Genomic DNA, 12,601 nt, shown 5'->3' with positions numbered 1-12,601 from the left:
AGACATTTTCAGGTCATAACTAAACTACTAGGCTTGTTCCAAATTAGGGATGGATGGCATGAATAGCACAATGTGAGTCAGACCCATCACATGTTCCAAATTAAACTTGTGCTGAGCCAACATTGATCTTAAGATTCTTTTTGAAAATAAAAAAAATTTCTTTTGGAAAAAAAAAATACCTTACAGATATTCCTAATAGTGTTTCTACAGAGGTTGATAATGAAGAAAAATACAAAGCAGAAGCATGGAGAAAACTGTATGATGGGAGGACTCAAAATATGCAACTAGGAGAAAGTATTCTGAATAAAAAAGTTAGTAAAAAGAAGTAACAGCTTCAGCAGCAGATAAGGCTTGCCTAGCACTCTTAAAAGTTTAAATTGCAAACCTCTAATGTTGCTGAAGCAGGTGGATGTTTCCCTACCTAGGCATTGCAAGCTGCATGAAGTATAACCACAAAGGGCTCCTGTTTTCAGGGGAGGGAAAGAGGAGTTATGAGGGTAACATAAAGATCAGAAGATAGAAGGTCTTGGAGGATTTATCTGATGACCTGTACCCCAGTACAGGTAATGCATGCTCTAAGTGAGATTTCACCTGGGATACTTTGCACGGTTATGGCCATACATACTTAAGGCAGGTCAGTTCAAACTTGTTCAAAAGATTAGGCAAAAGAAACCCCAGCTATTAATTTCTCCTTTTAATTTTGCATCATCTTATCTGTGAAGGTGAAACTGAAAGGTTTTGGTTTCTGTAGCCCAGCAAAGAAAGGTAGAGCATGAGTAAGGTGTCTGTGAGGGAGATGGGATCATGTTTTCTGATGGGAAGATGGTAGCCTGCAAACAGGAGGAAATTGAGTAGCAACATATGACCGTGAACAAACAATGAGTGCTTTTAAACTGGAAATGAGGAAGGCTCCCAACTACCAGAAGAATGAGACTCTGGAAAGAACGGGGTCAGGAAAGCTAACCAACTTGTTTTTAAGATTGCTTTAATGAAAGTCATGCTATTGCAGGTGTGCCTGGAGCACCACAAAGGATTGACTACACCCCTGCAAGTAGTTTCCATTCCCTTTGTGAAGGGAAGGTAGTAAAAACTTCTTAATCTGAATATGCTGTGGTTCTAAAATACTTCTTTTTCTATATTTCTACCTTCTTTAAAACAGGTCATTGCTCACTTGAGACCTTCGCAAACCCTGTTCTCTCATAGGAATGATTCCCAATAATGGAAGGTGTCCCCTCACCCAGGGCCGCAGAGGCAGGGGGCTGCTTCTGCGGGGCTGACATTGCTGCCTCTGCTGCTGCTGCTGGCAAACAAATGGAGTTCTGTTCATTTTCTCCTCCAGCACAACAAGCAGGGGGCGGGGAATGGGGCAGAGAAGGATAAGCTCGGAGATGGAGGTTGCTCAATAGAGTGAGAAAAACATAACGAGAGAAGACAATGTATATTCCGTTTCATAAATAAATTAATTCAATTACACATGTTAAACAAAATTAGAAGGGTTTGGTAATGCCCTTTTATTGTTGTTCACGGGACAGCTTATTTTTTCTGTTTTGCATGCTAATGATAATTCAAAGCTGATCATATTGTCATTGCCATTGACTGTGATTTAGGAAAATCTAAAATCATAAAATACCTTCCATTTTTCTTATTTCTTATGTCTTCTCCCAGCATTCCAAATAGCAAGCTACTGTTGTGATTTGAAAATAATTTTAAAGGCTGAAACATCCAGGCTGTACTGAGAGCACTGGAAGAGACCTGCTTGTCTTCTGTTGGCCACTTTGGAAGTCTCAGTCTGTATATTTCCATCCATTTGAATTATATTGCTTTGGTCCTACTGAATTGCAGTAATGAAAAAAAATCTATTACAAGTTTTCAAGACACAGTACTTTCAAAAATGTGGCATTTTAGAAGTGTGGGCATTAAATTTGTTGGCCTCTGCATGATTGGGCTACTAAGAAGCCGTATTGGTGTTGTTCTACTAAGTTAAAAATGTGATTTTAAAATGTTTTTTGTACTGTCACAAGAACAATGCATGATATAAGAAGAGCAAATGCTGAAACACGAGAGTCTTAATTCTGTGTCTGAAAGATTCTGCATTTTCATGTGGGTGAGTTGAGGCTGAGGGAAGTGGGACTTTTATTTTGCTTGGGAGCTTTGGGATTCTTTTTAGTTTCACCACATACGTGGGACTGTTTGAACACTGATGAAGCACAGTCCAGTTACTCTGCTGGCAGCAAATGTAAGCAAAAGGCCCAGCCATGAGGTGTGTCCTCCCTGCTCTTATCTGTGGCCATCATCTGGCCTTCATCCTTCTTCAGCCTTGCTGAGGAAGGATAGCCAGGGAGATGGGTAAGCAAAAGGTTTGTCTCACTCTTTCACTGCTGTATGTGCAAAGAGGTGGATCCTCCCACCTTTATAAAAGCTGTTGACTTTTTTTTTTTTTTTTTAATCAGGGTAATGTTCATTTTTCTACAAATAAAGTGGCAGATCTGTTTACATTCTAGGCTCAGGAAGGTTGAAATCTCACTGAAGCATAGCTGTTCCCTTTTCATCTCTATGATCACTTCTCATTGCTAGACTAATGCATGGGAAAATGGGTGCAGATTTGGTATTTCCATAAATATCTTCACTCCTTGAATAATCACGATGAACCCTGCAAACACAGAAGGTAGCAATGCCCTTAGAAATAAATAACTGATTTTCTTTCTTCCCCAGTCTTTTTAAAAGACTGGTCTTTTTCATTCACTCTTAGTAGTGAGTTAGGAATTTGCTGTATCATTGTTAACTAAGAGGAATAAAGTCTGGAAACAGAAATGGCTGCAGCCTGTGCAGAGAGATGTCAGCTGTTGCTCAATGTAATTATGAAACTGTGAAGTCATCAGAAATAGTCCCCACAGGGAATGTGAGTGTTGGGCACAATGCTGGGTTTCCAAACTGAAAATAGAGAGACAAAAACCTGGGTAAAAAAAAAGAAGTATCACATGACATAAAAGCTGCTCCAGTTCTTTTTGGCTCACTGGAAGTTTTTGCTGTCTGTAATGTGTGATACTCACAGAAAAGATACATGAAGATCCATGACCAATAAATGTACTCTTAATCCAAGATGGTCTGTAGAGTTTCCCTATCCTTAGTGGGAACTTTGTCCACATTAACATTGAAGCCATGCAAAAATATGTCCCTTGAAAGTGAACAGGAGGAGGAGATTTAGGAAAGGATAACTTATATTGTTAATGACACCAAGGAATAAGACATTCAAGAGAAATCCAATAGCTTCAGCAGTAAAGGTCCTGTAATCACTGTCAAGGATGAAAAGGAAAGCTTTTAAGAAAAAGAGGCAATAAATTTGCTTTCCAACTCCTTTATCACACATTACATAAAAAAGCCTGAGGGAACAATATCTTACAATTGGAAAGAGTCTTAATAACCCAAAACTCAGCCCAGACATTGGAACAAAAACTATAGTCATCACATTTCTTTGCTTTCTGGACAAAGAACTTATTATGTAAAAAGCAGAATAAAACTCAAGAGCCTAGGATATGCCAATAAGCAAGCCTCCCTTTAATCAGACAGTAAAAAACCAGCCTGTTAACCCATCAGACCAATGTGGGTTTGAGATGAAGATCCACCGGTTTCTCACCTACAGGAAATGACACCATTTGTGGCCTTTGGAGTTTCTCTTGCGACATCAAAGCCAAAGACTCCACAACTTCCATCAGAAGTTATTGCTGTTGTAAAAGTGAGGTGTATCTGCTTATTCATATAACATGATTCAGCTTCTTTTGCTTCCAATAATGTTGAAATCACTGCTGAGTGCTTGTTCCATAGTAGCAATGATATTTAAGAAGAAAAAGAAAGCAATAGAGAAGTTAGTAGTTCACATACTTGTTACTGTATTACTGCCTCAACAATATTTCTGTACCACTTGTTTGCCATAGACAGAGAAGTCAGCAATGCAGGAGAAGGCAGCTGGCACTCATCATTGACAGAAGAGGAGACAGTACATGAAAAAACTTATTTTTACTTACAAACTCAGACCAGATAATCCTAATATAAAGCTGTGGGATGTCAATTGTAGAAAGCAGTAGCCAAATCTTACAGATTGTTATGAAACTTAACAAAATAAGGCAAGGAATATTATTTTCTTTTAATGGTCCAATAGCTGGTCTTTTTTTTAACTGAAGGGTGCTTCTGTGAAGAAATCATTGGTGTTGTTATAGTGAGATGCAGAGCCCCCAGGAGAGATAAGGAAGCCACTGCATTTGCCTTCACTGGATACCCAAGGAGTACTGTCTGATGCCTCCACTGGACATAACTTTTGCCCACTGACAGAAGTCTACTGCTGGGAAGAACAAGTTGAGACCTGAACAAGCAAAAAGACGATTTTCACTATATGGAAGTGTGAGATGTTTTCTGGGAATAAAGCTCAGATCAAGCTGATCCGTCATAACATTAATCCCATGAAAATGAAATTTAAGGTAGTGATTCAGTCAATTTTCTGTTTGAAACTAAATTGAGAACTACTGTCTGTGAATAGTTCTGTTTTCCACAATTTTCTCTGGTGACAAATGTTTATGTTACCTGCAGAAGTATAACAATACATATAGCTGCTAAATCCATTCTTAACAAAGTTAAAGGAGGAGGGCTAGTTAAGGCCTTGAAACAGGCTGCTCTGAAGCTACAGCTACATTTTATCTTTCTATTTTAAAAATACATAAAGAACCAGTGTTACAATATTGTATTGTTTCAATTGTATTTATTAAACTAATGGCAGGAACGGAAAAAAAACATTAGTCTAGCCAAATCTATTAATAGGTAGTGAGCAAGCCTCAGCTCAAAATTGTGGAGGCTATACAAGAGCTGTAGAGAGCAAGCAGCATCATTTGTAGTAGTATGTTTCAGAAAAAAATTAGAGAAAAGTAGTTACAGGTTATAAGATTATATAATCTCACATGAAAGAAAACCACAAATAAACCAAAAACCCACAAATGGTTTACTTGATTTGTCTACATTTCAGTAGGTTTTTACTTCAGCCTTTTACTATAGAATTTCAAATCTCATAAGTAGCGTACATGCAGACTTACGGATACCAGAGCAAAGCTTAAGATACAAATATAAGTGTGCTTATACAGTGAAAGGGAATTTTTCATTATAATATCTATAATATCTTACTACCTTTTCATTATAATATCTTACTACCTTACTACCTAACCAGAGAATTTAGACATGAAGAAAGGACAGTTTCTTTGTTTCAAACAAGCAAATAACAAAGAAGTTCAGTTACAGTATTCTGTGTTTTAACACCATGTTTCATTCTAGATCACCTACACTGTAGGTTACTTAGTATTCTGAACAGCCAGCATATTGTCTTTAAAAAGAACCACAGAAAGTACTGTTTTCTTTTAATGTTCTTTCTAGTTTGCATGACACTGCCACTGTAATTCCATATTTGCAGTTACCACAGTAGTCAAAAAAGATTGTTTCCTCCAGAAACCCAAAGACCCACCTTTTCAATGGAGCTCATTGCTTCTAAAGTGTGTACTTTGCCTGCTAGCAAATATCCGCCTCCAATTTCTATGCAGATGCTCTTGATCACATGTATCTGAGTCATGTTTCTCCTGGAAACGTAGGCAGTGAATTCTCCAAATGTCGAGCTGACCTGATGTACTGAATGGCCACTTATTTGCTGCTTCCTGTGCTGGGGTACAGCTGATGGTAGCAATGCTGCTCTGTTCTCAGCCTAGTTGTCAGCAGTGGGGTTGTTCATAGCCCGATGGGCAATAGCATTTAAGATAAAGAGTGATAAAAATACTTTTTCTAGAAAACCTCACAATCTTAAAGAAATTTTTTTTCTTCCAACAAAACACCTCCCATCCTTTTTCCAGGTCTCAACCCTTCTTACTCAATCAGCACCTAGTTTCTTCCCTTTTAAAGCCAGGATCCACTGGAGATTATTTTCAGTGCTGACACTCTTGCTCTCACGTGGGTCCCGAAGCTATCTCTGGCAACTTCAGCACAAGAGTGCAGTTAAGCTTGGCAGAACTGCACTGCTGAACTGGGGAGCAGTGACAAGCAAGAGGACTTAGTGACACCACAGTCCCCTGCAGCTACTTCCTTTTAGAAAAAAGCTCATTAGTGTTAGAGCCAAGTTTTGCTTAAGTAGTTGATTTACGTCTGAAGTCACCAGCTGAAGAAGTAAAAGTTAGGGATAGAAGTCCTGTAAACAAATAATATGATAATTATAATCCACTGCTGAATGTTTGTCCCAGTTAAGAACTCTGTGTTCAAGTTTTTCTTTACTGTTAGTAACTATATACATTTCACCTGCCCTAGCTAATAGGTACAATTCTGTGATGCAAGTCACTTGCTCCTTGCTCAGTTATTTCCTCCCTGTTCAATGAATAGTTAGCCAATCTAAAAAAAAATGTGCATTAGTCTGTAAATACTATGTTTGGGCTGCAGGCTGTTAGGTAGAAGCAAATTCAGCCAATCATTGTGTATGTGTGATAAAATGAAATCTGTGCATTGATTTTTCCCCTGCTTTCAACTCTAGGCCGTCTTGTATTTCTGGCTGCTGATAGAAAAATGAGGCTGTATCTGACAACAGAAGTGGACTTTAAAAGGCAAAATATAAATATTTGGAATGTGCCCAGGGAGACGAGTCTTGCATCTTGCTTTTTGCAACAACAGTCAGTCTTGCTTTTCACTGAAAATTTGCCAAAATTCAAGTTAGTGTTTTTGAACTGAAGAAACAAAGCAAATGAGAAAATGTGCCACCTTAAAAACAGATCTGCTGCTGTGAATGCAGCAGTTCAGTAGTAGGGATATGATCCTGAGTGTTCTGTGGTGTCAGGGGTAGGTGGAGACTCCTTCCTGACTGACCTCTGGAGATCCCTGCAGATGTGTTGCGCCAGACCTGGCAGAGTGAGGTAGCTTGCTCTGAAGCTGTCATCCTGCACCTGCTCATACTTTTGAGGGGCTCATTCCAATAAAAAAGAAAAACTCAAAGTAACACATTAAGTTCAAATCCCTCCTTTCCCCCGCACACCAAAAGGCAAGCAGGGTTTGCCCGTCCTGAGGCCGACTCTGGCTGGTGTTGCACCATGGCTGTTTCTGTGTTTTCCTCACAGCCAGTGTGGGTGCCAGCTACTGTGGGCTGCAGAAGGATGTCTCACCTGTTGCTGGTTGGGAACAGTGCAACTTGTGAGCTGCACCGAGGAGATAATGAGCTCTGTGTAAGCACCTTTAATGTCCACCAGGCTCCCATTTTGTTTGTAACCCCAGTTTCTCCTTCTGCTATCTAAATTGCCTCCACATTCCACATTTGGCTGCAGTTGCAAGCAGTGATGTTGCAAGGGTGTCCATAGAAGATTACTAAACCTTGATGACCCTTGGTTATCTGGAAGACTTATCTTGCCAGCTGTTTTCAAGAGAAGAAGAGATGCAGAAGGCAAAGCTAGGTCAGTGAATGTCCCTGAATACTTTAAAGGCCCCCAAATTCCTTGGCAAACAGTGATCAAAAGGAAAAATTTCCAAAGATGGGAAAGGCAAACAGCATTTTTTGTTTTGCCTAATTCTGTTCATTTCTTGTGCAACTGTAACAGAAACTTCTGCAAAATCTCTGCACTGTATCTCAGTCATATCTGCTCCTGCGTTTACACACCACCAAATGCATACAAAATGGAAAGTATAGTGCTCAAACAAATGAGGATGGTTATCTGTGTGTGTGTAGGTAAAGGCAGGCATGTAGGATTGGACAGGGATAGGAATGGCTCTGACTAGACACTTGGACCACCAGGTTCTACTTCCTTACATGTTAGCAGACTGAATTTTTTTGTGAAAGAAATAAATTTTGAGGCTGCTGGAGGGAAGAAAAAAGGCCCATCCCTAAACCTACCTCAGGCCAAGTGAAAATAAAGAACTACAGGTCCACATACAAACTCAGTTTTCTGGCAGGCATAAAACTTTGAAAACTTTGTAAGTCTGTATCATCATCTAATAGAAAAATGATACACAAAAATTCACTGGGCACACAGGAACTCTAGGGTAGCAGCAAGCAGATCCAAATTTGAAAGTCTGTTTATTGATTTTTTTCTGTTTCACATGTTGATGTTATCAGTGATGACTGCAGAGTCAGATTTTAGGTTGGTATGTATTAATATGTAAACCTACATGTTCAAATAAGTCATTCTCAACAGTTAAGTAATCACTAGCATGGCATGATTTGTGTAATGCTAACATCACTTAACAATGATGTGCTGTACTCCCTCTTGTGAAGCTTTGCTTCAGGAGGTAAAGACATTGTCTGAGTATTTCTTTCATTTTACCCAAGTTCTTATTCCATCTTGGCTTAACCAGATTTTCATAAGACCCTGGGTTGTGTTTGTCTGTTTGGACAACCTACAGCTAAATTAGTGTCTGTCAGGCAAGGTTATGGGATGTTACATATTGTCTTAGGGCTTTGAAAACTCCATAACTCCATGGCATAAACTGAAGAGTTGCAGTTCCAGGAATCTGGAGGCTTTCTCACTTGATTGATAAGTGTTTTGATTCCCACCTCAGATCCACCAGCATGTTTGATACTACTAGGCATCTCCACTGAAGTGAAGAAAAACACTTGAAATCTTAGAAATATAATAATATTAAGCTACAACCTTTGCCAATGAAGTCAAATCCAATAAATTATGTGAAATTTCTACCTTTAACTCCCAACTATCATAAATACTTGTGACAGGATAACTAAATACATCAAGTCCATGACTTTTTCCACACCATGCAAGAACCAGAAACTTCAGAAAAAAATTTGGTTTGTCTTCTACTAATTTAAAAATAGAAAGAAAAAGGCTTACTGTGTGCTTGAGTGGTGTCTTACAAGTAGTCTGCAAAGTAATCATGGTCAGTATCTGTGTGGTCCTGGTACAATGCATATGAGCAGATCTTTGTAGTGCTCTACTGACTTCAAAGCATCTTTGTGTATGCCTCAAGAAACTATTTCATGGTCAGGCTTGAAAAAATTTAGTAGCAATCAAGTGTTGAATGTGGCTCAGAGGTAAAATAGTAAAAACCACTGAGCATAGTGTAGGGACCCAGTCTCAGGTGAGCACTTTTTTGTGTCACAGCCTGGAAAACCAAAATGCATATTTTTTCCAGCATGATCTGGCATGAGTTTTATTGAAATAATCTTTCTTCTAATTCTGTGCATCCCTTTCCACAATACTTCCTAGTCATATGTGCTTCTCCGCTCTTTCCTTCAGTACCTTCACCTGACTCTCTCCCATTTTCCTGATGACCACTGTATATCAACTATTTAACAAGCTGCTGGCCTGACAGTGCTCTGAACTGCTCATTTGCAAGAGCTGATTTGTCTAATGTCTTCAATTCATTAATAATCTCTCTACTGACATCAGTTTCCTTTCAGTGCAATTAATTTCATCTACAGTGAGTACTGCCTGGCAAAGCATGAAGTTTTGACTGTCCTCTTGCATTCTTTTTTCCTTGAGTCTATATTGCACTTTACTGCTCTTTACTGCATACTCTATCCCTTGATAGTCTACTTCACAACTTTTGTTTATTCATTTTCTGCTTTATCATAACCATCTATTATCTTGGACTCCTCTTTTAACATTTTCCTCTGTAATCATACCTGTTGCACAGGCTTTCCTATTCATACTGCCTGATGACTTTGCTTCTGATCTCTCAGCCTGAAACAGAAGAAACTCAGCATCTGCTCATGCAAATCTATGCCAATGCTGTGTTTATTACTCCCCCCAAACTACAAAATTTTTCCTTGAAACAAATATTGTCAAAAGAGAAATGAGACCAAGTGGGACAGTTGGTAGAAACAACACATCCAAATGAACATACACTATTTTGCAGTGTATCCCGTATCTCATTCAAATACCTCTTGGCATATGCAAAAGCTGCCCAGGACACACAGCTCTGCTGCCTTGCCTTCTGCTAGCTGTCTGTCTCTGAAGCCCGCTGGCTGCTCTCCTCACCCTAGTGATACTATTTGTGTTGACACTGCAGTGGCAGTGCCTGGTAACAGGATCCGCTATCTACATGGACTGCAGGACATGACTCCTGCCCTGGCCCTGCTCTCTGAGTAGGGTCTCTTGCTCCATATACTGAACCTCTGCAATTATTTAGAGGAAAGATACAAAGAGTTGAAATCTTGTTGAAAACAGAGTGGGCTGCTGTTGATTCGTAATTTTTTAAATTAATACTATTCCCAAGTTTCTTTTTTTTTTTGTAAAATAAACATTCATTCTGCTGGATCTGGATAGAATTCATGGGAATAATCAGCAATTAAAAGCAGATCACAATTACTAATTCACTGCAGCATTCCTGGAATATACTGTTTCCATTCCTGGATTGTTGTATTGTCATTTAAATTATTAAAGCTGCATATCCATAAGTCATACATTCTCCCTGGAGGACCTGAAACATTCTGACATTTCTATTAATGAAAATGCTTCAAAAAGTTTTTTTTAAAAGAAGTTTTCATGAAGTCCATAGGAACATGCAACCATGTTAATAGGCTGCCACATGTACACTCAATTCAGGAAAAGATTAGCAACTTTAAAATAAAGAAAGCTTACTGGTATGCTTCTGAGAGCATTTTTTATTTCTTCATTCAGAGATATATGTGTTTATGCAGGCTTCTCAGGTCAAAATAATTTCTCTTGAGTTACTATTTTTAAGGAATGCTTAAGATTAGTGCTTGATTTAGTACAAATTCTTTACAGCATTGCTTTGCAATGTGTTTTTCCAGTCTTGCTCTTTAACCCCCATACAAGTGACTTGGTTTGGATGAAAACCGATTACAATGTCCACGTTTCTGGTGTTCTGTCTCAGCCTGCTTCTTTCCCTCCTCCGCACAGGTGGGGTTGTTGTGTTTGGCTCCTCTTGCAGGGGCTCAAGAGACACAGAGGGCCAGTATCTTCCCCCAGTTCCATGCCTGTGCTGCTGGGGAAGGCAGCTCCCTGTCGCCACAACGTCATGGGGGCATGAGTGTCGTGCATGAGTGTTGCATGCTGCCTCTTACTTTTTCCACCTGAATTTAGGTTTATCGGGATTATTTTTTCTGCAAATGTGGAAGCCACTTCAGAAGAAACCAAACACGTTCACTCAGTGATAGAGAACCTGGTGCAGTGTCGACTGAAGCCAAAGAAATGTTTCCATTGACCTAAGAGGAGGTTGGATGTGGGGAGGAGATGGAGGTGTGCCAGAGAGGCTGATAGACAGCTGTTGTGCCTGTGGCCAGCAAGGCCAGCCTTCTGCTGAGCAGCTTCCAGCAGCTTCTCCACCAGTGCGGGTGTTTTCCATCTACATTTTTAAGGAAAGAGCAATGATTGTTCATGTGCAATATTGCAATTTGCAAAAACAAAACTATTGTGCAAGACATGAAATTTATTTTACTGTGAGATTTCTTGTCACACTCTGTCTTTGTTTTAATAGGGTGCACATCAAAACATAATCCACTGGTAATGGCTTCTCTTTTGGGACAGAGACATTGTATGATGTCTCTTCTTCCCTCAGGACCTGGGTTGTTTTTAAGCTTACTCCTATCAGGTAGCTCCTTGCCCCAAACTTTCTGGAATATTTGTCCATGCAGCCTTTTTAGTATGTGTGCCTGTTGTTCTTCCTACGGGAAATGGCTCAAGGTTTTACACTGTGAGCTGAAGGGAGAGATGAGCAGAAGTAGTGATGAGCAGTTTGGTGGGATGGTTTCCACTGTTGAATGACAAAACACCTTGAGGTGAGAAGCAAACTCTGCAGGAGAAACCAGAACAAGCTTGGTGCTCCTGCCTGCTGAGGGAGAACAACCCAGTATGTCTGGGTTCAGCAGGGCAAGAAGAAGGAGAAGTTTGGGAAAGTAATAAATACCCTGACCTGGCATCATCTGAGGGATTTAGGTTGCCTGCTGCTGCTGCTGAGAGTCCATAGCAGCTGGGTGCTTCATCCTTGGGAGAGTTTTTCAGAAAAAATTCCTCTCCTAATTGCACCAAAGAAAACCAGTTACTGGAGTGTCAGCCTGACTATATACTACAAAACCAGATCAATTAGTTTTATTTGTTTGATGTCAATTTATTAATTTCTATATGCATTTTATTATTTGGTAGAAATTCTTTGGTATCAAAAGGCATCTGAAAGCTTGGAGATATAAGAGTGTGATTCAATGGCATTTTAGCAAAACAAATTAACCCTGCAGATGCTGAAAGATATGGGCTTGTTATTTTTCTTGTCAGCATTGTTTTCAAACAGATAATAGTTTCAGATATAGTTTTTTTTTCTTTTAGACATCTTCACAGAAAACAGATTAGTTCCCATAAATTTAGCTGCATGTTTTGTGTACAGGACTCCTATCTCAAAGCACACCTCAGATATCTATTCTCTAACTATTTTTGGAGGTAGAGTAGTAGTATTTCAAATGGTCAGAATAAGGAGTAAATTTGTGTTACCAACACCAGATCATCCAGTGCCCTGCTAGTTGTCCATCAGTGTCCACTTGGATGTCTATCTAGTCTAGCAACTGCTTTGGATAGCTGTTGCTGAGGGACTTTTGTAGAATGACTTGTCCATTATGGAGGTATTGTCTGTCTTC

The 12,601-nt window shown here is 39.4% G+C and overlaps 1 protein-coding gene across 2 annotated transcripts in view; it reads left to right on the top strand.

Moving 5' to 3' along the window:
• ANKH (ANKH inorganic pyrophosphate transport regulator) overlaps positions 1 to 12,601 on the top strand; it is a 106,078-nt gene that overhangs the window by 14,611 nt on the left and 78,866 nt on the right. Inside the window, exon 1 of one of the 2 annotated variants that reach the window (XM_021528939.3) lies at positions 2,300 to 4,472. The exons of the other annotated variant lie outside the window; for it this stretch is intronic. Within the exon in view, the coding sequence (XP_021384614.1) occupies positions 4,401 to 4,472 (72 nt within the window). The 5' untranslated portion in view covers positions 2,300 to 4,400. Of the gene's footprint in view, positions 1 to 2,299; positions 4,473 to 12,601 lie in introns of those variants that run through there. 2 annotated transcript variants of the gene reach the window in all.

Source organism: Lonchura striata, chromosome 1 (genome assembly GCF_046129695.1).
Source record: "Lonchura striata isolate bLonStr1 chromosome 1, bLonStr1.mat, whole genome shotgun sequence".
Taxonomy (NCBI): domain Eukaryota; kingdom Metazoa; phylum Chordata; class Aves; order Passeriformes; family Estrildidae; genus Lonchura; species Lonchura striata.
Note: the sequence above shows the minus strand (reverse complement) of the source record. Positions and strands in the feature narration are given on the sequence as shown.